General features: G+C 36.1%; 2 protein-coding genes across 2 annotated transcripts; both read left to right on the top strand.

The window, feature by feature from the left end:
- The first annotated feature begins 55 nt into the window (after positions 1-55).
- LOC113714935 (serine carboxypeptidase-like 7) lies at positions 56-5228 on the top strand. Its single transcript, XM_027239087.2, has 14 exons — positions 56-457; positions 548-693; positions 1231-1307; positions 1519-1641; positions 2163-2265; positions 2663-2700; positions 3247-3345; positions 3450-3536; positions 3708-3872; positions 3992-4063; positions 4149-4267; positions 4381-4494; positions 4582-4627; positions 4719-5228. Exons 1-14 carry the CDS (start codon positions 270-272, stop codon positions 4800-4802), a joined length of 1461 nt encoding a protein of 486 aa, XP_027094888.1. The 5' UTR covers positions 56-269; the 3' UTR covers positions 4803-5228.
- A 6152-nt stretch (positions 5229-11380) lies between these two features.
- Positions 11381-26844, top strand: LOC113715101 (uncharacterized). The gene is made up of 28 exons (XM_027239270.2): positions 11381-11702; positions 11803-11948; positions 12623-12699; positions 12787-12909; positions 13250-13352; positions 14114-14151; positions 14489-14587; positions 14681-14767; positions 14864-15013; positions 15135-15206; positions 16138-16256; positions 16366-16479; positions 16586-16631; positions 16716-16795; positions 20727-20909; positions 21548-21693; positions 23191-23267; positions 23370-23492; positions 23763-23865; positions 24466-24503; positions 24602-24700; positions 24782-24868; positions 24963-25115; positions 25217-25288; positions 25927-26102; positions 26237-26350; positions 26454-26499; positions 26650-26844. The coding sequence occupies exons 1-28, from the start codon at positions 11524-11526 to the stop codon at positions 26731-26733; spliced, it is 2934 nt and encodes a 977-aa protein (XP_027095071.2). The 5' UTR covers positions 11381-11523; the 3' UTR covers positions 26734-26844.
- The last annotated feature ends 340 nt before the right edge of the window (positions 26845-27184 follow it).

Genomic DNA, 27184 nt, shown 5'->3' with positions numbered 1-27184 from the left:
GAGAAGCGTCCAAGCTAATTTACCTGTCTTATTCACTGGGAAAAAAAAAAAAAAAGAAGAAGAGAAGAGCACCTCGTACTTCCTCCTACCTAGGTAATTGAATAGGCACGTTTGGACTCTGGAGGAGCCACAGTTTTTAATCTATTTATTATGGAAAGAAGATGTGAGAAGAAACAGCCAGAGTGAGCGTCAGTGCCGGGCATCAGCAGAATTGTAAGCATATCCATTGTTGGAGTTGGAAAACTACAGTTACTCCGCCAAGTAAAGAGATGACAGAACATGTTAGGCCAAGCTGCTCAACTGGGAAGCTGCGCATTCTCATTCGATCCTCTCTCTTCAGCTACCTGATTTTGCCGCTAGTTCTTGTGCAATTATGTTCAAACCTTGCTTCGGCTGGTTCCCCTGTTAAGTTTCTCCCAGGATTCGAAGGACCTCTGCCATTTGAACTCGAAACCGGGTGGGTAACTCAATATTTTTGTAACAGTAAGTTAATTTCTGGTGCATTAACTTGGGAAAGATTGAAGTAGTTTTGAGATTGTACAACCAGGTATATAGGAGTTGATGAATCAGAGGATGTGCAGCTTTTCTACTACTTTGTCAAGTCAGAGTCCAGTCCTGAAACAGACCCTCTTGTGCTCTGGTTGACTGGAGGCAATTGCTGCACCTCATTCTCTGGGCTTGCTTATGAGATAGGTAGATTTAGTGCACGCCGATAATAAGTATGGAGTGTGAATTAAGAGCATGGATTATACGTAATCCCTTTTCCTGATTTCTTCATAATTCCACCATACCCTTTCATCTTTGACTTTTGCACAAGCTTGAAATCTTGAAAGATCCCTTTTTGCCAGTTTCAGAAACTTAGCTTCATAAATTATGTACTCTGCGATTCTATATTAGGCCCCTGTATTTTTTTCTTCTTCCTTTTGGTTGTTTCACCAGACATATATCTAGTTGGGGAGGCCCGTATATTTGTATACATGTTTTAATTAATGAATACAAGCAAGACTCAGTAAAACATCCTTTTCACAGGATTCAGGATTGTTTTCAATCGTACGTCCAGGAAAAGAGCAAAAGAAACCATTTTTCTGACAATAGATTTTGGCTTCATCAATATCCACCCTTTTTCCCATCAGTGTTTCAAACCCAATCCTCTCTGTATGAATGATGTATTTAGTGGAGCGGAAACACGCCAAAACCCAACCAATTCCTCATTGACCTGTGATTTTGCAGGGCCAATAAAATTCGAGCAAGTGCTGTACCATGGGACTTTGCCCAAGTTGCTGTTAAATCCCTATTCTTGGACTAAGGTAAACTCATCATCGAGTGTCTTTCTTCCTTTTTGGTCAAAAGATATCAATGATATACTGGTAGGGTAGACTCTTAAGTCAAAACAGAAAGTTCATCGTACAGTAGATTACTGATCTATCACTAGTTCACTACTGATAGTGTTTGATAATGTTCAATTTTCTGGTGTTTAGTTGAATGCTAGACTGACCATAATGTGTCATTACTTTTCAGGTGGCAAGCATAATATTTGTCGATTTGCCAGTGGCAAGTGGTTTTTCTTATGCAAGGACTGCAAAAGCTTCTCAGTCCACAGTTTTACAAGCCTGTAACCAAGCCTACGAATTTCTTAGAAAGGTACACGCCTACCATTATATGATCATTAGCCATCATTTTGATGGAGCATGGAGACCATGTGCAATTGATCAAAAGCTAGAAAGTTGCCACTTTTATCTTGATGCCACTGAACCAGAGATTTGATCCCTGCCTACGTAGACCTGGACAAGACTCCAGTACCTTTGGACCAAACTGCCAGTTATAGATGTCACCTCTAATTACTACTCAGGAAAATGCCATATTTGTAGGCAAATCTTTTACTTTAAGTGAAAGTGTATATCAATTTTCTCTGTTTATATGTTGTTATGTACTGCATAAGTATCCATAAAAGAAGTTCACAACCGCGTCCATTATTTTGGTGATTGAGAATTCGTTACGTCTTTACCGATTTAGATCATAAAATAAAGCTTGCTGGTGACCTAAGCTTTAATGATCCATGTATTGAAGCATGTAGACTTCTCAATGACATTAACATGAAAAGAGTGATGATAAATGATATTCATCTTTTGCAAAGCGCCTCTCAACTGTTGATTGCTTTACAGTGGCTGGTTGATCATCCAGAGTTCATTTCCAGTCCAGTCTATATTGGTGGAGACTCGTACTCAGGGATTACTGTACCAATTGTCACTCAAATTATATCAGATGGTAGGCCCTTAATTTGGTTCTTTATGTAGGCACCTCCTATTGATTAGGCTCTAGTACATTCCGATGATAACAGTTATTTACTAGCCTTTGTAAAAGACTTGAAGGTATTGCAAATGCTTTTGAAATTTTAGATATCCCAAGCGTGTTTAGTAGACATACTGCCTGCTTACACTTGAAGTCAATGTTTACAATTTAATGACCGAGCTTTGAGAGAAATAGAAATAGAAAGTGCCTCCAGAATCTGCATACAGTTTATTTATCTTTGCAGCATTATTCTTTCGAGTTGGACCCTAATGACTCGAAGTTGCACTGTTCAATGTCCTTGCACTTGCTTATGTTGAAGAATTCTCTCAAAGGATTCAATGGCTCTAAAACTAATGTTCTGGTGCCTCTGCAGGAAATGAGGTCGGTATTGAGCCACTTATCAATCTTAAGGTTTGTATTTTTCATAATCTTCTCTCTTTCATCTAGGGATAGCAAGATAACTAGATACCTGGACAAATTTTCTTCATACTGAGGTTGACCATTGTTTAAGAAATGCGCTTCATTTACTAATCTGGTGTATCAACACCATGGTTCAAAGACTCACCCGAGACTAAGATGACTCGGCCGAGTCGTCACCGGAATGGGGTTTTTCGTTCTGATACTGGGACGAGATGAATCCAACATAATGGATCGCCAAAAATTCGGCCGAGACGTCTCCGAGACGGATAGAAGCTGCCGAATCGCTCCGAGTCAACTTGAAATTTTATTATTTTTGCTAATTTTTTATTATTTTTGTTTATCATATTTTTTTACAATTTTAGAATACTAAATGTTTCAAAAATTTGCGTCTCGCCAAGACCGCGACCGATATGCCAATACTAAAGTGGAACGGTCCGGGTCACACGACCGTGACTTTCAACCATGATTCAACACTATATTCGTATTTTCTTATTTATGCTTCACTGCTAACTTGTCACAACCCTCAAATGGCTTCAGGGATACATACTAGGAAATCCTTCCACCACTCCAGGTGATGGAAACTATGCAATCCAATTTGCTCATGGGATGGGGCTAATTTCTGATGAGCTCTATGAGGTTGTTTATTCTTTGAATACCTGAGGTCTTTTAGAACTTTCTTGCGTACTCAGTACTAAATAATTTCCATAGTTCTCTAATTGGCCAAGATAATTGTTTCACAGTCCTTGAAGCTTTCCTGTAAAGGAGAATATCGAAACATAGATCCCAGCAATGCCCCCTGCTTGCGAAATATGCAGGCATACAATCAGGCAAGCAACCACTTTTCTGCAAGTTCTGTGCTTTCTCTATTTTGAGAAATGAGTCACTATCCAAGTACATATACTCAACTTCCCAAACCCCTCCCCCTCTCCAAGAAAAGGGGGATAACTAAAAAACTTGTCTTCAATTTCAAAATTAATGTAATCAATACGTTTGTGCAGTTACTTAGTAACATTAACGAGGGACATATTCTGGAGCCTGACTGTCCTTATGCTTCCCCAAAGCCAAACAATTTATTCACTGGCAGGAGATCAACTATTCAAGTGTTCTGTAAGAAGACTCGAGAGCTGAAAATTCAGGAACTTTCTGCACGATTTACGTGTCGTGTAAGATAGCAATATCTACATGAACTCCTGCATAAACACATTGTGATTATTTGCAGCAACTCTTGTGGTTAATATGAGTTCTCGTAACAATCATGGATTTGTTTCTATGCTTGTTTTAGATGGATGGATATAGACTTGTTTATCATTGGGCTAATGACGAGAGTGTTCAAAAGGCCCTCCATGTCCGGAAGGTATGTCAACAGAAAACAAGCAGCTAAATATGCATGTTATGTTTACTTGTCTCTGTGCATGTAATTTTGTGAAATCACATGGCAGGGGAGTATTGGAGAATGGATAAGATGCAACTGTCGCTACCCGTATATAAGGAATATAGGAAATAGTTTGCCATACCATGCAAACCTCAGCATTAGAGGCTACAGATCTCTGATATACAGGTTTGATGCCTATGCTTCACAAGTTCAAATATTAGCACTTAGTGCAACCATTGAGTAAACTTTCAATTCTGTCAATTGTTATTCTCTGATGAAAGTAAAATTTTGTGGTTCAGTGGTGACCATGATATGCTTGTGCCACATTTTGCAACTCAAGCATGGATAAAATCTCTTAATTATTCCATAATAGATGATTGGCGCCAATGGATTCTACAGGGCCAAGTTGCCGGGTTCGTTCACAAAATGAATCTTTTACTAATTTGAGATAAAACTACAATAGAAACAACTCATATGGATTTATTTTTCTTGAAGTGCAGTTATACGAGGACCTACGCAAATAAGATGACGTTTGCAACAGTAAAGGCAAGAAATTCTCATTTTCTTTTGCTTCAATGCACAATTTAACTGCAAAAACTGAGAAAAACCTGAACCAACCATACTGAATTTTCACCAGGGAGGAGGCCATATTCCTCCTGAGTACAAGCCTGCTGAATGTCAAGCAATGTTTGAAAGGTGGATATCTCATCAGTCTCTATAAGCAAAAGGTCCAGTCCTAAGTATGGCTGCAACTTGCATCCCAAACTTCGCTGTCTAAGTTATGTTTATTTTCAAGGGGCTGCTTTCTTATCAAAATAGACTGAAAAAAGAACACAAATAAAATGTAGTCGAAGCTGGAGTCACCAAGAGGTGAGGTAGCGCGAGGTTGGAGTTCTAAACTAAGCAAGCCCTGCAATTCCTTTATAGATTAATTAACAAGACGTGGATATGAAGCACGTCTTATCTATGCAAAGAATTTCCAGATTGTGCTGATGATATTCGTTGATTAACGCTCTGCTTTATTCAGCCAAATATTGCTTGTAATCGGTTACGGCTTGAAAGTTGGAACTGGGGATCATGCAATTCATATGATCAACTGCCAAGAGGCTTGTTGAGCATTTATAATTTGCGAAAGAAGGTTGGTATAGAGCTGCTGCTTTGTCCTTTATCATTATCATTATCATTATCATTATCATTACTACTAGAGAGAAGGCCCATGCAAAGCATTGGAGTTTATACCTGTGGTGTTGTTAAATAATTTGGTAATGTTGGACAATTTGTTTTTACCTTAAGTAAGACATATTATTATGGTAGCCAAAAAATGTCATGCCATGTGTGGATAAAACATTGCATACTATTATAATAGATAATCAGTTGAGAGAATTATAGAAGTTTACGCAACCATAGTTAAGGGATAATAGACATGGTTGTAGTTTAGATTGAGAGTTGATGCTGAATGGTTCTACTATTCAACCTCATATTATTCACATAGATAGATAGACAAAGTAGTAGTCCTGAGATGTAATTAGGTAAATAGCTGAGATAGCAGTCTCGCAATCCTTTCTATTGAAGAGTAGGTGATACAGGAATGAGAAAGGACACGATTAGATTTTTGCTTCTCTAGCTACGGTATTTCTTGGTTGGTGGCTAAGCAGCTTCTGCAGAGTTTTGAATTTTAGTAATTGTGGTCGGAGCTTGGTTTTGTGGTTACTTCTGAAGATTTATGTTTCATGAGTTCAACTAAATTTAGTAAGAAAATAACATAACATATGAATATAGAGACTTGTCTATCCAAATAGCAATTTCAATCCACACACAGCGACTCATGCACTTAACTATTGATTAAAAAATTGCATCACCTGTAATGTAATTTTAAAATTGGATCAATCATTCACACACTTATTAATGACGCAACATAGTTGTAATCAATGCAATAAAATTGTAATTACATATAAACAACAGATGAAATGCAGTAAGTGGAAATACACAATTACCTTGTACCTTGAGGAACAAAATGCAATCTGACAAGAAAATTTGCCTACACTTCACCCAATTGCAATAGTTATGACAAAAGCTAATTCAAGAATTTTATTGTGCAAACAAAGCTGTACAGTTCACGAAGCGAGAAGCACGAGTGAAAATGAGCATACCTCTGCAAATCTGACTCTGATGGTGTGAAAGAGAAACATCTAAACCCACAATTTTATATATTAATGACTACCATTACTGCCACTTAGTTCAAAAACTAATTTCCAAATGGTGGAGAAGATAGGGGGTCTTCAGTTACAGTTGTAATGTTGAGTTCAAATGATTGTTAATCTCCCACACTTTAATGGACTCTTCAACATGCTGCAATTACTGGTCCAAATGAGTGTGTTATGTTGGAAGAACTCAATTAATGTTTCTTGAGCTTTAACGATGAAGAGCACAAAACTGCCTACGATTACAATTCACAAGTCGTCTTCAAATGGTCCTTTTCCTTTAGCCCATTAATATTGTCTTAAACACATTCAATTCAATGGGATGGCTTTACCCCTACTTCCTTTCTGTCTTACCATTGTACTCAGTAGGTTGTTAAAAGGATGAAACTGTCACTAATAACGCATAAGTACCATTTGCCAATGTAATCATCATCTCACAAAGGGCATTTTAGTAAACTCATACTCCAATAAGTATGGCTTGCTTGTATTCTAAGATGGATTACTTGTATGATACTTATACAATCCCCAAATTGCCCTTAAAATGTCAGATGTAGACCACCCAACAGACAAATTACAACTCCATTATATATATATATATATAGGATATAAAAAATATGAATTTTGGTATTAGAAAGTGCAAGTGTAAGTACTTTTTTATCTTAATATTTGTTATCCCTAAATTACTCTTGTGTTTTTTAATTAGAATTATTGCATTTGAATGTGGTACTAATTAAAAGAAATAAAACATTCCAATTGATTACATCTTAATAGTATTGGTAATTATAATTAAAAATTGCTCACTAAAAACTATTTACCTACCATTGGACTCCATCCCCAATTATTATACGTATCAAAATTTCTTAATTGAATTATAAAAAAAATCAATTTCAAAAAATAGATGCTCTCTAGAAAGTGGAGCAACATACAAGGAGAAGAGAAACCTTATTCATATATTTATATTTTCATACAAATATCACTAGTAAATTTTACAATTATGCACTTTTTACCAATATAAAGAATTTTTCATGTTGCACCCAATGGAATTTCAATATACAAAAAATGATGATACCTTTATAACTAAAATAGCAATATTAAACTGGAAAAAGGAAATCCAAAATCGCATCATACAAACCACTATTATCATTAATAGTAACCGATCGAAACAAGAAAAACTGAAAAAAAAAAATTGAACACTCTTTATAAAACGACATAAAGTAAATAGCTGATGAATTAAAAAGTTAGAATACAATTCAGATAATACCAAAAACAACATCCAAATCATTGATATCTAGAAGAAGATAAACATTTTATTGACAATAATATAGTTATGCTTCATTTGTATTGGTTTAAGCAAACCAAATCCATCCATCAAGTCAGAAGCCATCTCCAATGATAAAATAAGAATTATAATAAGAGTAATTTTAAAATGAAGAATGATATCCAAATTATTTTCGGTGATGTGCAAAATACCCTTATTTTTCTAATGATTACATATATTTATTGTATTGCAATATTAGTGAATAATGGAAGTTGTTATGAAATGAAAATATTTAAAATTAAGTAAATTTCATTTATAGTGACAATCGTAATTGGACAGATTTAGTGCATTTCAATAATTAATAATAATGATAGTGGTTATGGATTAAAAGTTGCCAATTAAAAAATAAAACACTGTAATATACAAAAAATTAGTATTAAAGTTTTTAATTAGCCACAATTCTCATTCTAATTCCACGATCATAAAAAAACTAATACTAAAACCAAAAATATTGTGCTCATATGAAAAAAGTAGACTTTTTGCTTTTGTTTAGCATTTGATTGTGCTAAAAATATGAATAAAAAAAAGAAAAATAGAAAAACTCCAACTATCTCTATCTATAAAATTTTAATTGTCAGGAAGTACAAGCCAAAAAAACTTTAAGTGGTGGATCATTTATACTCCATTATTGACAAAAATAGAATTAACATAATACAAAGAATTCAAATTACATGTATGTTTATTTTTCTAACTTAATTATATTCGTTGTTTATAAAAAATTGTGATGATTGTGGTTTATATGCAATAGAATCATGAATATACAATAATTTTGGTAAAACATGATATTATCAATATTTGATACGTTAGAGTTCCAGTCATAAATCAAAAAGTATTTGGTTCATGATTAGGGCTGGAGCTGAACCAAATAGCTCGGCTCGAGCTCGAGCTCGGTTGATCAAGCTCGATCTCGAGCTCGAGCTGCTCGTTAGAGCTATCGAGTCGAGTTCAATCATGGAAATATGATACTCGAGAGCTCGACGAGCTCTATCGAGCTTTTTATAATATATATTTTAATTTTTATTATTGTGAAATGTCAATAATATCCTTTATTTAAAATTATATATAAAATATTAATTTTTATTACTTGAGTTTGATTAGGCTTGATTGAGCTCGAATAAGCTCGATTGAGCTTGATTTGAATTAATTACATTTAATTAAACTCGAGCTTGAGTTTGAGCTCAAGTTACATTTAATTAGTTATTTTGCCTCGAGTCGCACTACTCGAGCTCGACTCGACTCGACAGCACCCCTATTCATGATTCCAACTTCAATCCTAAGGAACATGTCAACTACGTTGAAATGTTTTCTATCTCTTTTCATTTAATAAAATTTTTAAAAGTAACTAGCTTAAAAAACTAAATAACATAAAAATACTATATTATGATGTTGATGATCAAAATTTCATAAAAAAATTTTAGTATCTAACAAACAATATATTTTAAAATATTACAATCAAGGGCAAAGCACATGACCTAGTACTAGTATAAATAAATGGTCAGATTTTAGGACCCAAGACTTTACAGTTTTACCAATTGCCATATTATGTGATATAGATTCCTGAACTTCAAAAATTGATAGCAATTATCACAAACCATCTAATTACGATGTGTCATAGATGACAAATTCAGCCAACTTTAGCAAACCCATGCATTTCAAAGATTAGCCACAAGAGGCTGACCAAAAAACGGAGGAGAATCTGGGTAAAAGATACTTGAATATAGAACTCTTATAAAATGAACTCATGTAAAACTATAATAAATTCTAAAGGGAGCTGAAAGTTAACCCCACAAACAGTTTACAAGTGGGTAAAAGAAAAACAACCATAACAATCAATGCTCAAATGCAAGAGCACGAGGCATCCATAGAGTTGGAGTAGGAATTCCATGTTAAGATAAGAGACGGGAAAACATGTGCACTTTAGGGATTCTTTGATCTGGAACCTGTTTTTGCTTCTAGTTCTAGCACTTCTTTCACAGGTATGTTCAAACTTGCTATGGCTGGTTTCAGGGTACTAAGGTTGATCAAAGTTCTAAAAAAAAAAAAAAAACTGGATTCCTTGTGTGATGTTACCAGGTGTATAAGATTAGATGAATCAGAAGATGTGCACCTAATCTGCTACCTCGTCAAGTCAGGGTCTGATCCTATGGACCTGCTTGTGCTTCGGTTAAGTGGAGGTCCTGGCTGCTCTTCATCTTCTGGGCTCGCTTATGAGATCGGTGAACTCCTTAGCCACTGCATTGCACTGTCGACAGCCCTTCCCCACCCCGTTTTTGAAAATGGCATTGGCCCTTACTATTTGATCAGTCCACCACATAGTAAGCCTGTGAAGGTGATTTTCTGTGACTTTGAAAACAGTCCTTCTCAGTTTTCCAGACTCCTGCACGTTAAAAACCAACGTGGTAACTGGTTTAAATTGAGTGAGATTGGCGCTTAGGTTCCGTTGAACAAAGTTTGGCCCATCTCCTGCAAATTCCAGAAACAGGCCCCAGTACTTCCCTTTATGATTTTGGAGCTTCACCTGAAATTTGTCATCGTATAAGTGCAAAAGAAAAGTATGAAGTTTTGATCCTTGATTGCATGATTTACGACTTGCTACAGTACTATTCTTCGACCATATCTCCTGGAAACTTAAAAAATAGAAAGGAAACGTTTTCTCTAGGCAAAATTTTACTTAATCTGTATTTGTCCCCGGTCTTTTTGAGTAAAGGAACAGATGGTAGACTGGAGTGGCAACATCCCACTAAATCACTGACCTCTGAATTTTTGGTGGGCCAATAAACTTCGAGCAAAGCTTTGTACTATGGGACTTAATTTGCATAAGAATAAAACATAGTTGAAGCACGACTGCACGATCGAGTCACCAGGACATAAGGTAGCGCTGGGTTGGCGTTCCAACCTGTGCAAGCCCCGGCAGTCGCTGCATAGAAAAATGAACAAACAGTAGATTTAGGCAGCCTTACTTGCATCTGCCTAAAGAACTTTCAGGATAAATGAGCAGATGATATATGCGTTGATTAATACTCCGCTCCATTCAGCCAAATATTGCTTGTATTGAAGTCTACGGCTTGAAAATAGGAACTTCGTCTCATGCAATTTACATAATCAACTGCCAAGCAGGTCGTTTAAGCACTTGTGAGAGCAAGAGAAGGTTGGATAGAGCAGCTGCTTGTTGGACCCGGTCATAAATTATGATTAAAATTCAGATATAAACAGGTTTTAATGCCTGCTGCCTGAGACCTTAACATGTCCTTTAGATTGCTAAACGTACAGATTGGATAGAATCTGATCAAAATATTGACTACAGACAAAGATAGTGGTTTTTAATCTATTTCTAAAAATTCTTTTTTTTTTCCCCTTCTCTAGTTATCTATTTCTTGACTTGAACAGCACTTACCTGAAGTTGAAGAAACACCATATAATTATTACGTGTTATAGATACCGAATTCCGCCAAACTTTACTGGTGATTTTGAAATTAGTCATACATAAGAGGTTAACAAACCAATAATAGTCCGATCTAGACTAGGAGATCATGCATATTAGGACATGTTATATATCGTCATTAATTGTCCATGAATAAAATATACCTCCCAGCCAATTTATTGTCCAAACGAGAAAAATAAACGACCAGTCTTATTGACCAAAATCATAGAAAAGAGCTACCCGTCTCTTTCTCCCATCTAATACTCGCACGTTCAGCGGAGCCACAATTTTTACATATAAAAAATGCTCGTCAGTATGCTAATATTTTCCAAATGAACCTATTCTAGGTCCCTGCACTGTCCCCAACATCCATCCCTCAATTTCTTTTTTGCTTGTTAGTTTCCTACGAGTGGATCACCATGGCCAAGACATTTATGCTGCTTCATCCTCACTCACTGCTGCACGAGTAGATATAAGTTTTCTTGTGTTCTGACAGCAAAAGATGTCAGAACAGAAATGGAAAGGAAGGCCGTTTTTCATGTTCTTCCATCAGCCTCTTTACTTCCGCTTGTTCTTTATTCTGATGTTATTACAAGGTTGTTCCAAGTTTGCTGTTGCGGGTTCAGCAGTGAAGTTTCTTCCAGGATTTGAGGGACCGCTTCCTTTCGAACTTGAGACTGGGTAAGTACTGATACTGATCATAGAAACATGTATGTGGTTCATAGTTTCTGAATTTTCTTGATCAGACAAGCTGGTGACGATTGAATTAATGCGTGATCAGGTATATAGGAGTGGGTGAATCAGAGGATGTGCAGCTGTTCTACTACTTTGTTAAGTCAGAATCAAACCCTGAGGTAGACCCTCTGGTGCTTTGGCTAACTGGAGGCCCTGGCTGCTCTACACTGACTGCACTGCTGTATGAATTTGGTAAAAGCTCACATCTTGTTGAAGTCGTTGTTTCAGCTCTGCAAAACATGGGTTGGTGTGGCAATCTAGTTAGTCAAAGCAATAATTTCAATAGTAGAGAATGCAGTGACGCTCATGGTTTTGTTTTGACTTTCCTTCCCAATATTAACTACTACTTGTCTGAATTTTTGGCATGATAAATATTAAAAAAATATATAGTGAAGGCAAGACTGGCATGTTGGAGTTTTTGCACACAAAAAAAAAAAAAAAAAGAAAGAAAGAAAAGGTTAAGAACTCAGCAATAAAAAATAGATGACTTTGATGTTAATTTTTAATACTAATTTAGCTACTTTTACAAAACTAACTTTACATTTTACACAAGTAAATTATGTCAATACACATGAACAGATAATATGAATAATATGATTATATACCGCTCCCGAAATCAAATAAATAACTCGTGGTTTTTTTTTTTTTTTTTTTTTGGGCACATCAATTTTTTGGCATAATAGGGAAAACGAAAATTAGCGCTCCAAGAAAAGTAATAATTTTACCAAATTGTTTAGACAGTTTTGTACCAAAGCTCCAAAAGGGGATTTTTCTTTTTAATTTCTTTTTCAATTTTCCTCCTTAAGTATCCGCCAAAAAGTTGCTCAGAGGACACTGAGACAACTGTTAACAGTCAACCTCTTCAGGACCCATAAAGTTCGAGGAAGTTGAGTACAATGGCAGCTTACCCAGATTAATTCTGAATACCAACTCATGGACTGAGGTAAGTGTCTTCTGAATCATAGAACTTTTCACCTTATGCATTGTCATGGGAACTGAATTATACTTGGAAGTGCCAATAAACTTTTAGGTGGCAAGCTTTATTTTTCTTGATTTCCCAGTTGGTACTGGATTCTCCTATGCAAGAACTCCAGATGCTCTACAATCTAATACTCTGCAAGCATGTAATCAAGCTCTCGAGTTTCTCAGGAAGGTAAACCTCTTGACTGCACGTCCGTAATTATGTGAGGATCATTTCAGACTAAATTTTCTACTATGTATTATCTAAGCAAACCCCAACATCCCCTGTTCCCAAAAAAGAGAAAAAAAAACAATCTTTTTTGTTTTTTTTTTCTTTGTTTCTCTTGTGGCCAACAGGCATTAGTTTTGTGTGTTTTTTGCTGTCTGGAATTTGAATGTAGCTTTTTTAATATACCTAATGCTAGATTTCACCATACAATCATATCTGTGACAACAATTGAATTGAAACATTTTGACCCTAATGTTTCCACGATTCAGTAATCAGTTTATCATCCTTCAATGCATTTTGGCAGTTCCTGATTGATCATCCAGAGTTCATCTCGAATCCTTTCTATGTTGGTGGAGACTCCTTTTCGGGTCTTATTGTTCCAATCATTACCGAATTAATATCCGAGGGTAAGAATTTTAAGAGGTTATTTTCACAAATTGTGCGGCCAAAATCAGTTGATCCCAGGCATGTAAAAGAATTCTTGCCTCTTTGGTCTGATATGCATTATAATGTGTATTACCATCATGGATTGTGAGATATTGTGCTTTTTCCTGTATCAGTAATCTTCTTGCATTCCTGGGAAAAAAATCTGCTCATACCAATTGGCAATCTCTTTCAACTGCTACTGTGGAGAATTTGCTTTCGTATTGTTTGCACACGTTCTGAGCTTTTAACACGTTATCTGGCTTCTCCTGTTTGATTATTTTTGATACAATGGTCAAATAAGTAGACAACAGACTGCATCAATTGGAAAAGCAGGTCTTTGAAGGGAGTGACAAAGAATTAGTTGTTGGTGCAAGATTAAATCCAGTTTACTTCCTCTGAGTGAGGAACTTGCTATCAGCGCATAAATGTCGAAAAAATATTGAGCACAACTGTTGTACTTGGAACCAGTTTCCATATGTTTCCCATATGTATCCAGCTATACCCCATTTTAGGTATTCCAAGGGAGTCTTTATGGGATGTGGACTAAGTCAACCTGTTGCTCATTCATGACACTTGGAAAACCAATAATATCAGATTCTAATTCTTTCTGTTTACAATTTGACATTGCATTCTGATGGTGCTGTCAGTTTCCTTTTCTCCTTTTAGCGTGAGTTATAAAATTTTATTAGTAGAGGCACTAGCATTGGAATGTTCTCATGCTTTTGTTTTTTTGATAATGCAGGGAATGAAAATGGAATTGAGCCATCAATTGATCTTAAGGTCCTAATTTTATTATCTTTATCACTTTATCTTTAAATGTCTGGAATTTTATCATGCCTTGGTCCTTTAAATAGCACTTTTAGATTGGAAGGTCATCCGTTAAGCAAGTTTCATCCTGTCAAACCAATTGACTAAATGAGTCCATGTTTGGATTTGCTAGTTTCAAAAACACTGCCATATTTCCTTGCCTTAAAAGATAAGGAGACCACAAAAAAGCTTCAATTTTGCTGTTTGTGCTTTTTACCTAATTTCTCTAATGTGGCATAGGAACACAATTTCCATGTCTGATCAAAGTATTCTTCTGAAAGTTTCTAATGTGGGCCTCAAATATCTCCAGGGATACCTAATTGGCAACCCAGTAACAACTCCAACTGATGACAACTATAGAGTGCCGTTTGCTCATGGGATGGGACTAATTTCTGATGAACTATACGAGGTAGCATTTTGATTAATTTCCCTCATTGTTTCTCCTATGGTGTTTTCATTTTGGATGTTAAGTAGCTTATGAGTCTATGATTGTCTTGAACAGTCCCTGAAGAGGAATTGTAAAGGTAAGTACCAAGACATAGATCCCAGCAACTTTCCATGCTCACAGGATTTGCAGGTTTTTAATAAGGCCGGTATTTTTCCTTTTGGATACCTTTTCTCTACTTTCCCTTTGTCGTTTCTGTATATTTATTTTATTGAAACCAATCCTGTACTTATTTTGCAGTTACTTGACAATATACAAACTGCAAATATTTTGGAACCAACGTGTGATTTTTGGGCACCAAATCCACTAAATCTCTTCTTAGAAGGATCTCTTGATAAAACGTTCCTGGGGCTGAACAGATTTGAGAGATTTCTTGCATTTAGGTGTCGTGTAAGACCTTACTGAAGATTCTAAGAAGCTAAATCAGTGGTTTATTTTACTTCTGTGGAGCCTGATAATTCATATAATTCAATCAACTATAACATATTCATTGTTCTGCCTACATTATTAGGCTGACGGTTACAAGCTATCCTACGCATGGGCAAATGATGATAATGTCCATGAGGCTTTGCAGATTCACAAGGTACATAATGCTTCTTGAGAATTACATACTAACTAACAGAAAACGTAGACATTCTGCTCTCAGTTACTCTATGGGAAAGGTTGAATGCTAGTGGTGCTTCTCCTTTTGCTCTCTTGTTGAAAGTGGCCATTGATAGATATAGTTAACACTTAGGATTTGTTTTAACTTCCATGACCTGTTGGGAAAAGTAAGAGAACAAGCATCTATTGTTCCAGCCTTCCAGGTGTATTTGGCTGCTATCAGGGAAGATGTTCAGTAGGATTCCTGCCCAAATAGCACTCGAAGTTGAGGGAGTAGGGGCAATAGGTTTATATATTGGTTTCAAAAGATACCTACCAAATGCTAGTGGTGCATCTCCTTTTTCTGCCTTGTTGAAAGTGGCTATCTTTAGATATAACTAACACTTTGGATTTGTTCCATGAAATACTGGGAGAAGTAAGAGAACTAGCATTTATTATTCCAAATGTAGTTAGCTGCTATCAGGAAAAATGTTGGTTAGTGGGATTTCTGCCCAAATACCATTCAATGTTAAGGGAGCAGGGACAACCGATACATACGATGATATGGGAAGATACCTACAGATTGAGACACTTCATCAACATTTTGATAAAGGAAGCAAAAACTCTATTTGCCAGTTAGAATACACAAAACTGAGTTGGATGACGAATTAAGGGACTTTGCATGTCCTACCTTGGATATGTACAACCTAAAATCATGGCTTCTGAGCTCTTCGCGTGAGAACTTCCTAAATTTGGTTAAATTTAGAAATTTAATTTTGCAGCTGGATTTGGTAATGCTGGTCGAATGCAGAGTATCAAACACGGAGTGTGTTCCACTTTAAATCATAGTACTGATTATGCAAATGTATCATTGTCCTTTTGTTCAAGCATACGTGTCAGTGTAGTTGTTTTAAGGCTGTGACTATTTGCAGGAAAGCATTGGGTATTGGCGACGATGCAACAATGGTTTGCCTTACACCACAACTGTTCGGGACTGTGTACCGTATCATGCAAACCTCAGCAGTAAAGGTTATAGATCACTGATGTACAGGTTGAGTAACTTTGGTCCACGCCTACTAAACAAACAAGCTCATTAGTCTATTGACAGAACTGAATTAGCAATTCAACCTTTTCCTGAGAGTATCAATTTTGTGATTCAGTGGTGACCATGACTTCATTGTTCCATTCTTTGCAACTCAAGCTTGGATTAGGTCTCTAAACTACCCTATCATTGATGACTGGCGACAATGGGTGGTTGAAGGGCAGGTTGCAGGGTTGGTTGCAAAACTTTTTTTTTTTTTTCAAAAATTAACTTTAGACATTAGCCCTTTTAAAGTTAAACTGATTAACATGAAATATCTATCCTTGTAAATGTGATAGTTATACGAGGAGTTATGCCAACCGGATGACATTTGCCACAGTGAAGGCAAGAGACTTGCTCCTGTTAATTTGCTGATTAGTGGTATGACCTGAATCATGATTGAGGTCTAACTTGCACTGCTGATTGCAGGGAGGAGGCCACACGGCTCCAGAGTACAGACCAGCAGAATGCAAGGCCATGTTCAAAAGGTGGATATCTCATGAACCTCTGTAGGGTGTAATCAATTGGTGAATTTTCACACATCTAATCCATCCCTCAAATGTCCTGTGCTTTTAATCGTGTATAGGCGACCAATATGTACTTTTTTTTGTGTAAGATTGCTTACAGATACTTGTCCAACAACAAATACTTAATTTACCTAATATTGGTGAAAATGTCTTAGCCATGCTGTGGAATACATCAAAATAAAAAAAAAAATTTCTTGTTACTTGTTTTTTTTGGAGAGTGCATACTTTTATATTTTAGAATTCTTAACTTATTTCAAGGGCCTTTGACCATAACGTCTTAGTTCTAGCTTGGATAGACTGTCCACTGATGGTTGTCACATTTTTATCTAGTCAACCCCGCATAGAATGAGGCAGCCACTGGGCTTTCTTTGTGCTGCTCTCTGTTTTGTCCACCTTCTTGCGTACAATACATGTCTATTTTGATAGGTAGACAAGAAAAATGTAATGCGTGTATATACTTTAGTAAAACCCAACTCGACTTAGGTGATTCGGCCATCAGACAAAACAATGCATACGATGCAATTCAGAACCAATACTGTTGCAGTTAAATTTACAGTGCGTGTAGTAGTAGCACCCTTGGTTCAGGTGACTCTCTTCCTAATATAGATTAGCAAGGTGTCAGGTAGATGTTATCAATTGACATTAAAAAAAAAAAAAAAAAGAGTTATCTTATAATAAATCCTAGTGATGGAGTGGGGGAGGAGGGGAGGGCGAGAGGGTTGGATTGGATAGTAAAGTGAGAGAAATTATAGATAGGAAATCTTAAATTTAAAACCTCCCACTTACTAAAAAAAAAAAAAGTTTTTTAATATGGACTGGATATATAATGAACTTGAAACAAGGTCCGTAAGTTGGGAGCGACAGCATTATGTCATCGGGCCATGGCCATAAATATATTACTTATCATAAGATATGGTATCACAAAAGTATATTATTTTATCATAAAAAATGATTATATATTATCAACAAACAGTAATTGATCCCCAATACGTAATTTATTAAGGACTTTAATCAGATGACGACAGATTCTTCCCCTTTGCTGCAGGACTTAGAATCTCCTTTAAATAATAATAATAATACCCAAAACAATTTAAACATTTGTTTGTGAAAAAGCTCTCATCTTTTTCCGTTTCCCTGGTAAGATTTAAAATATAAACACAAAGGTTGAACAATAGTTTGTTGTGAAAAAGCCATTAAAAGTCATGTTTAGCAATAGTTAGGAACAATAACTTCTACGTACTTCATTTATCAAATAAGAAGGGAGAAAAAAGCAACTTTAACTTCATTTTGAATTTGAATACTTGTCATTGACACGAGGATTGCCAGCCAAGCTCTCACATACTTCCCTATAGCCCATCAAAATGTCATTAAACAGGAAATACGAGTTCTAATTGTGGAGAAAATAGAAAATTTTTGCAATAATCTATTCTAAACCTAACGCTGTGTAGATAAGCAACGATTTGTAAACAGGCTTCTCCTCAGTCCTCACCACGGCTATGAAATTTCGTCCATCTGACACGTCACACATATTTAGTCGCTATATATATTAGATTAATTGGAGTAGAAATATTTGTTGTAATTTAAAGCTCAAGTTCATACTTCATTACAGTCCTTTATCACAAAAACAAAATTTGGAGCTGGACTGTTAAAACAAAAATTTTTAAGCCAGCGCCAAATGGTTGCTTTAACTAGTTAGTGCATATAATCTTATATCTAGTTTAGCACTTAAATGCAAAAAGACACATTTATTCTCATGTTATATTCAAGGGAAAATTGCACTCACCTCCCCTCTGGTTCAAGAAATTGTATTGACCACCCCTGAACTTAAAGAACCCGTTGCAAATTCGGTTCAAGCTAGAAAGAGTCCCATTAAAGAATTGTATTAAAGATTGAGATGAGAAATTTATGCCAGATTTGCCCTTCATCTTGCTTGCCTAATAGTATTAGCAAAGGAAAGACAAAAGTTATTAAGGATCAACAAACTTCAGAAGGTATAAGTGCAAACCATTTCAAATGCACCTGTAACAGTTTAAGTATCATGTGAAAGTAATGGCCAGTTAAATGGCTAAATGAGGTTTGAATTTGCACCAGCTTATAAATGAGATCTGGTTTAGCAATCCACTACTCAAAACACAGCTGGTTTCCTTGACTTTAATTTGGTAGTTGGAGGTGAAGTGTTTGACTTTAATTTCTGAAAACGTTACAAGTTAGACTTATTTATAGCCTTACAAGATACAAAAATCTAATCCAAGATGAAAACAATGCAAGTTCCCTAATTGGATTTGACAACTTTACTTGACACAATTTTCTAAACTTTAACAAGACTCAATTAACGTGCTACATAGATTAGATATGCCTTAGTAGACTTACAAGATCCAAACAGACACTAGAAAGTAGAAAATAACTTAAAATACAAAAATCGTTTAAAATTAAAACAACGAAGCCCAACACATAATGGATTCTGCATTTTCTCCACTGATTTCATCAACCACTTACAATCCGTTCTATGGTTAGCTCGGATTGATCCACCAGATTTGTCCAATGGTTTAGGATCAGAATATTGGTTACTCGGTGGATTTTCCTATAATCAGTAACTGGCCGACGGATTGAACACTTTGTCCCCCATAGGGCTGCAAACGAGCCGAGCCGAGTCGAGCTTTGAGCTAATCGAGCCGAGCCTCGACTAAATTTTACCAAGCTCGAGCTCGAGCTCGAGCTCGACGAGCTGGCAAATTTCGAGCTCGAGCTCGACTCGAATCAAGTCGAGCCGAGCTCGAGCTCGAGCTCGAGCTCGAAAAAAAATAAAAAATAATTATTTTATTTTTAAAAAAATAAATAAAATAATATTTTTTTCTTAATAAATTATAAAATATTAAGGATATATACGTAATTTTACTATGAAAATAAAAAAATAAAAAAAAATATATATAATATACGTAATTTTATTATTAAATAAAAATAAAAATAAAAAATATATATATATACCCAAGCTCGCGAGCCGGCTCGCGAGCTAACGAGCTTAATATTCTGAGCTCGAGCTCGAGCTCGAGTTTGACTCGAGCCGGCTCGAGCTCGACTCGAGCTCGATTAATAGCGAGCTCGACTCGAGCTTGACTCGAGCGGCTCGCGAGCGGCTCGATTCGTTTGCAGCCCTAGTCCCCCAGTTAGGTCCATTGGTTACATTTCTTCCAAACTTGGATTCGTCCACATTTTTTAAAGGGTAATACTAAACAATTTGTTTAAGTTACTAAACATTTTTTAAAGGGTAATACTAAACAACTAGTTACTCAATTTGTTTAATTAGTAATTAATTAGCTTATTTACTCCCTTAATTCGTTCACAAGCAACATTCATTCTTTTGTAAAATTCGTTCATCAGATAACCACAAATAATTGGGGATAGCTAGGTTAATTCACACACTCTTTTGACAACAATAAGGCCCAGTTAGTTCCTAGAGGAGGTCAGTGCTATTTTGTAAATCATAGGGGAGGTGAGTGCTACTCAAAGAAATCTCAAGGGAAGTTTCTGCAATTATCCCTTGCAAAATTCCTTCATCACATAACTACAAATAATTGGGGATTGCTAGGTAAATTCACACACTCTTTTGACAGCAACAGGCCACAATTAGTTCCTAGGGAGGTCAGTGCTATTTTGTAAATCATAGGGGAGGTGGGTGCTACTCAAAGAAACCTCGGGTGTGGTTTCTGCAATCACCTTTTCAACGCGGCCGCCGAAACAAGAAAAAAAAGTTACGAGGGCCCGAGACGATGACAAAAAATGTACTTCGTCGTGTGAACTGACACGCGTCTGCACCCTAACTCTGCATTATGACTGAATCAATGATTGTCGGCTGAAGCCCGGAAGCTCAGATAGATATTTGTGCCCGTAAGCCGCACTGCAAATGTAATTGACAAGCAAAAATGGCGGAACCGAAACGGAAGTCGAAGGGAGAGTTTGTTGATTTCATAGTGCTGCTGCTTTCGCTTGTATTGCAAGTTTGTTTCAACTCAAACTCGAAGCTTCAAGTATGGGCCGGTTCTGAACTCGAGTTTCTTCCGGGTTTTGATGGAAAACTGCCTTTTCATCTGGAAACAGGGTCAGTGCGTACGTGTTACTTGTAATGATAGATCTTTTTTTCTTCTTTTTTGTAGCTCCTTCTGTATACCCTGCTCATTGCTAATCTATGATGGCTCTGTGATAATTGGATGATATATATATATATATACTTCGGCTACTTGTGAGCATCAATACAAGCAGATTAGAATTCAATATCATTATAATGAACTAAAATACAGTGAAATATACACTAACAATTAATTAAGCTAAACTTAGTACGACTTCTAAATTCCGAAACTCCAATCATGCGAGTTTTTAGTCTCTAAATATTAAGGGGTAGAGATATGTCTGAACTCAAGATATGTTACTAATGTGTGAGAATGCTTACATCAAGTTGTTAGATTGAACTTTACATATCTTTTTATAGTTTTAGAATATTTTTGTTAATTCCTATCTGGAATGGTTGATCATTATAAATCCTGGAACTTTACGATTGTTCTATCACATGATGGAGCCTAACTAGCAGTAGTTATGTTAGCCTTTCTTTGCAGTTTAAAGATGAGAGTTTGAATCTTACTCCTTCCCTCACCTTATCCCTTGCCGTTTTTTTTTCGAAGTTTGTAGGATCAGCGCATAATTTACTTGATCAAACTAACAGGGTGAATTTTTAAAGCTCAGGTACATAGGTGTGGACGAATCAGAGGATGTGCAGCTCTTCTACTACTTCATTAAGTCCCAATCAAATCCAGAAATGGACCCTCTGGTCCTTTGGCTTACCGGAGGCCCTGGTTGCAGTTCAATTTCCGGTCTCGTCTATGAAATAGGTATACAATCTTTAACTGAGAGTGAATTTGTGTATGCAGGGAAGTTCAGTATTGGAGTTTATGTATGTCTTGCAATACACGCAATGTTTTGAAAATCGGACCGGACCGGCCGGTTCGACCGGTTGAACCGCGAACCGGCCATGACACCGGTCCGGTTCTATACTCTGGTTGACTTTGCCAGAACCGGTGAACCGTGTTGAACCGATTTTTGAGTTTTCCTTTTTTTTTTTTACTTTTTGCAAAATGCTTCTTTTTTTTTACTTTTTGCAAAATGCTTCTATCAAGATTCGAATTCAAAACCTTTGTAATAAAAGACCAATGTAGTAACCATTGCACCATCACATCTTATTTGCTTTTTTTGATAACTTATTTATATAAAACAAACATCTATATTTCATTTTTCCATTTTTCTTACAAAATCTCATCCTCTCATTACTCTTTCTTTTTAATCTTCAACTCTTTCTTTTCTCTCTCATATTTTCTTTTGTCACTCCATTTTTAATCAAACCTCATTAGTTTTAATTTATTGATGTTTTCTTCTATCTTTTAATTTTGTTTTTACCCATTAAATTGGAAAAAGTTAAAAAAGAATTATTTTTCTTTAACCCAAATTATTTAATGTCACAACCACTCACTTTTATCTCATTTTTTGTTTCTTATCAAGTTTGCATTTCTATTTTCAATTCTCTTAATTTCTTTCGAACTCCAAACTTTCTTTTTTAAATTACAATCTTTAAATCTCAAAGACGTAAATTAAAATTTAAGTTCACAATATCAAATTCTCATAGACGTGAATTTGTATAATTTCAAAATATTGTGATATTTTTGGGTTGGATTTAAGATTTTTTTGGTAGATATAATTGAAATTGAGATGAAATTTATTTGTTTTAACTTATAATTTAAATAATTTATTCTTGAAAATCCAAATTATTCAAAAATAGTGAACTTTTCATCATATAAAATTTTAAATTAGTCCATTGCATGTCTTATTTTGTGCATATATATATTTATATAAATTATTTTTAAAAAAATTCATTGAACCGAGATTGAACCGGTCCGACCGGTTGAATCTCGACCCTTTCACCTCACCGGTTCAATTGACGGTCCGGGTTTTAAAACATTGCTTGCAACTGATAATTTGCTTTTGTATAATCAGAATGTTTAATTCATAATGCTCCCTTCAACCATTCATGATTGGCTTTCAAACTGCCTTTTCCACATTCAAAAATGACGTGAATATAAAAACTCTTTTGCCATTCTTCAGAATAACTCCAGCAACCTGTCATGGCTGTCCACATCTCAGCTTTTCCTTATTCAGATGGTTACACTGTACGCTGTTCATCATAATAGGAATTAAAACTCGATGAGATAACATCATTGTAAATTTCATTTTCTGTATGTTGCATTATGTCTTCAACTGCAGAATCAGTATGGGGGTATTTTTCTCAGTCATTTAAATTACTACTACATGCTAATTACCTACCAAAAAATTGACAGGACCATTTACTTTTGAGGCAGTGGAGTACAGTGGCAGTTTACCCAGATTGGTCTTGAAACCTTATTCCTGGACAGAGGTTTGATGTGTTTCCTTGAAAGGAAATCAGATACATATATGTATAATAGTAGTATAACTTTGTATAAATCATGACATTGAGATTGGCGGATTTCATGTTTAGGTGGCAAGCATAATTTTTTTGGACTGGCCAGTAGGTACTGGATTTTCCTACGCAAGAAATCCAGAGGCTCTTGAATCTACTACTTTGCAAGCAAGCAATCAAGCTTACCAGTTTCTTAGGAAGGTGAGCCTCTTTTACTGTCAATTCTTCTGGTACAACATCCACCATTATAAGGAATTCGTAAGGTTATGGTCTCCCAAAACAAATGATGCAAATATTTTTAAAGAAATCTTCCATCACTTTGTAATTCGGGTTCCAACTTGGATTCACAACTCAATAATTATAAAACATGTGGGATTGCATACCATCAAGGTGGAAAGAATGCTTATGATATTGAAATTGCCTGCATAATATATTTTATTTCTGATGTTACTGGTTCTATTTAATTTCCAGTTTCTGATTGATCACCCGGAGCACTTGTCAAATTCTTTCTACATTGGTGGAGACTCGTATTCAGGTCTTCCTGTTCCAGTCATAGCACAATTAATATCAGATGGTAAGAACTTTTGACGGATCAATATTAATCAGTTGAAAGACCGAAATCACCTAAAATTTGGCCCTGGTTTTGCGAGTGGTTTATAACTTGCTTCAGTTTTATACTTGCTTGACTGCAACTATTATGTCAGTTCTCTCCCACTGTGAAATATGATACTTTTTGCCTAAGCCATAGTGGTTTGTCTACCTCCTCCTTTTAATAACTTCTGCTAATTTTCTACAGTAAAAGAAACTTTCAACTGGATAACAAATGAAAAATGTTGCGAGCATGAGATGAAATTTTTGTTATGCTGCTCAAAGATTGTAAGGGAGATTTAGATTATTGATGGTGTACATTACATCAGCTGCATTTACTAGAGGATCGAATGTCATGTTCCTACTTGGAAGTCAATCCCTAAAAGTTCTCTCAAGACATTGCATCTTTGCAGCCTTTTAAATATGAGATATGAAGGGAGTCTTTTGTGGAAATCATCTCTGTTGATATGATATGTCATGGTGCAGCCAGTCTCTATATGTATCATGAGTTAATTTAGACCTCATTTTCATGAGTGGAGGTGGTTGCTTTAGACGGTTCAAACACTTCGTTTTCTTGGCACTGCAGGGAATGAAAATGGAAATCAGCCACTGATTGATCTTAAGGTATCAAATATTCATATGCCAATCATTGATAGAGTGATGATGGCATTCAACAAGATAACGTAACCAGTGTCATAGTAATTTATCGGAATGGTTTTCAGGGATACTTACTTGGCAATCCAGGAGCAACTCCATTGGATCACAACTATCGAGTGCAATTTGCTCATGGAATGGGGCTTATCCCTGATGACCTCCATGAGGTGGCATATTTCTTGATTTCCTTGATCATCTTTTCTCTTGTACTCCTCCTGTTGATCATAATATTCATCATTCTTAAACAGTCCTTGATCAGGAATTGTAAAGGAATGTACATAACTATAGATCCTGAAAACTTTCTGTGTATGAAGGATATGCAGAACTTTAATCAGGTACTAGCAACTGTTACCTTTTACGAGTCTTCAACTACTACATACTTGTAATATTCGATATCAAGATAATGACGTCAATTATGGACCTCTGCAGTTAGTTGAGAGCATCAAATTTTCGAACATTTTGGAAAATTATTGTGGTTTACGAGCGCCAAAGCCTCAAAAAACCTATGCTCAGAGAAGAGATCTGGATGAAACATCCCAAGAACTTAGTGGACATGACCTACTCCTTGCATTCAAATGTCGTGTAAGATCTTGTCATCTGCCACAACTCCCATAGCAATAGCTTCATATTCACCAGTTAGTTTTCTGGATCCTTACGATTCATTTTAACCCATTTTTTGGAAGGAACAAGCATTTGTGCTGGCTGAAATTTGGGCTAATGACCAAAGTGTCCGGGAAGCCCTCGACATCCCGAAGGTACTTTCAATCACCTTAACTTTAGATGCAGTATGCTTGCTCACTCAAGCTAATGCTTCTCCCTTTTCACTTCAGTCTTGACGACATTATGCATGCGGATGCAGGTTTTACTTTTACTGGGCTACTGTATTGAGTGAGAATTTGACATAATGTTTTGTGGTTATTTACAACATCACAGGAAAATAAATTCACGGCAAATGGAGCACTCTAGTTTCCTAATAATGAAAGATATCCATGTTGGCTTATTAGAACGTAATCCATGTTGAGACATATTTTTCTTACGCAGAGAGGAAAGAACGAGTGAAAGTGCATCTCAGTAGAAGAAACAAAAACAAAAAAGAATCTTCCGAAAAAGAGCATGACGACATTAGCTATCCACTGTTGGAGATTGATACAGCATGTGGAATAAATCCGATTGCTGTCTCATTGCTCCTAATTTCTGGTGATGTGAAACTTTCAACCATTAGTAAGTAAACTAGGCTGCAAAAATATGTGATGAAATTTGGCGAGGAAATAAAATCTGTAAATGCAGGATGCAATAAAAGAAATGGGCAACAGGTACTATAATGGAAAAATTGCAGTGCCAAACAGCTTTGGCTCCTAAATTTATTGCTCTTACACAATTCCGCTCCTTCTAGTCCATGAACCAGATTTCCTCTGATATCGCATCACAAACTTTTGTACACTTCACGCAGAAGCATGTTGGATATTGGCATCGATGCAACGACAACTTGCTTTATACAAAGACAATCCACAGCAGCGTACCTTATCATGCAAATCTCAGCACCTTAGGCTACAGGTCACTCGTTTACAGGTAGAGCAATTTTATTTCCACAGATGCCTTAATCATGACTATATTTAGAAGTGAATCCTTATAAGTTAAGTTAGCCAGCAGAGCAGTACTGCTATATGCCATGAAAATTCTTTTTTTTTTTTTTTGTAAATCAGTGGTGACCATGACATGGTTTTGCCGCATTTTGGAACTCAAGACTGGATAAGATCTCTAAACTACAGCATTGTAGATGAATGGCGACCTTGGTTTGTTGAAGGTCAAGTTGCTGGGTAGGTTCCAAGAATTAGCTTCTTATGCATTTTTAACTCGACGTGAAGCTCTTGACAAAACCCTAAATTTGAGGCTTTTATAATATATCCTGTGATTGTGTAGATATACGAGAACTTATGCCAACCGGATGACATTCGCGACAGTCAAGGCAAGAAATGGACTCTCTCTTTATCCCTCCCTTTTAACTAGAATAAAAATTCCCTGGGGATAACATAAAACTTTGGAATGCACATCTCATTACATTTGATTTGAGGTCTTATATGCTCGAGTTCTTGCTCAGTCTTGCGTCTGCCTACAGGGAGCTGGGCACACGGCACCAGAGTACAAGCCAGTTCAGTGCAGAGCCATGTTCCAAAGGTGGATATCCTACGAACCTTTATGATTGACCCCAGTGGAGGAAAGGAAACTAAACTATAATAAAATCTCCTGTCGTCCGACTCCAACTCTGCGATGATGGTCAGACCGACGGCTATGGTGGTCGTCCTCTTCTGAATTGAATGAATTTTATTTTGTTTTGTTAAAAATAATAAGAGAAGCTGACGAGCAGTCCGCCGCCTTTTCTCACTTTTATTTGGGTTGATAATTTAATAACGGGTCGGGGCGTTCTTGATTTTCATTTCTCTTTTCCTTTTTTTTCTTTCCTCAAAGTAAAAGATATTTTAAACTAATGTAAATATTAGATGTATCCGTATACTCCAAATAGACATACGTAGTAATGATTTTTATACTCCACTTACGGATTCACATACATAAACCTTCTCTTTAGTTAGGCAAAAAGTTTGGAAGAATATTTATTGTTTACACTCGCCAGTTGATTATTATTATTATTATTA

Source organism: Coffea arabica, chromosome 10c (genome assembly GCF_036785885.1).
Source record: "Coffea arabica cultivar ET-39 chromosome 10c, Coffea Arabica ET-39 HiFi, whole genome shotgun sequence".
NCBI lineage: Eukaryota > Viridiplantae > Streptophyta > Magnoliopsida > Gentianales > Rubiaceae > Coffea > Coffea arabica.
Note: the sequence above shows the minus strand (reverse complement) of the source record. Positions and strands in the feature narration are given on the sequence as shown.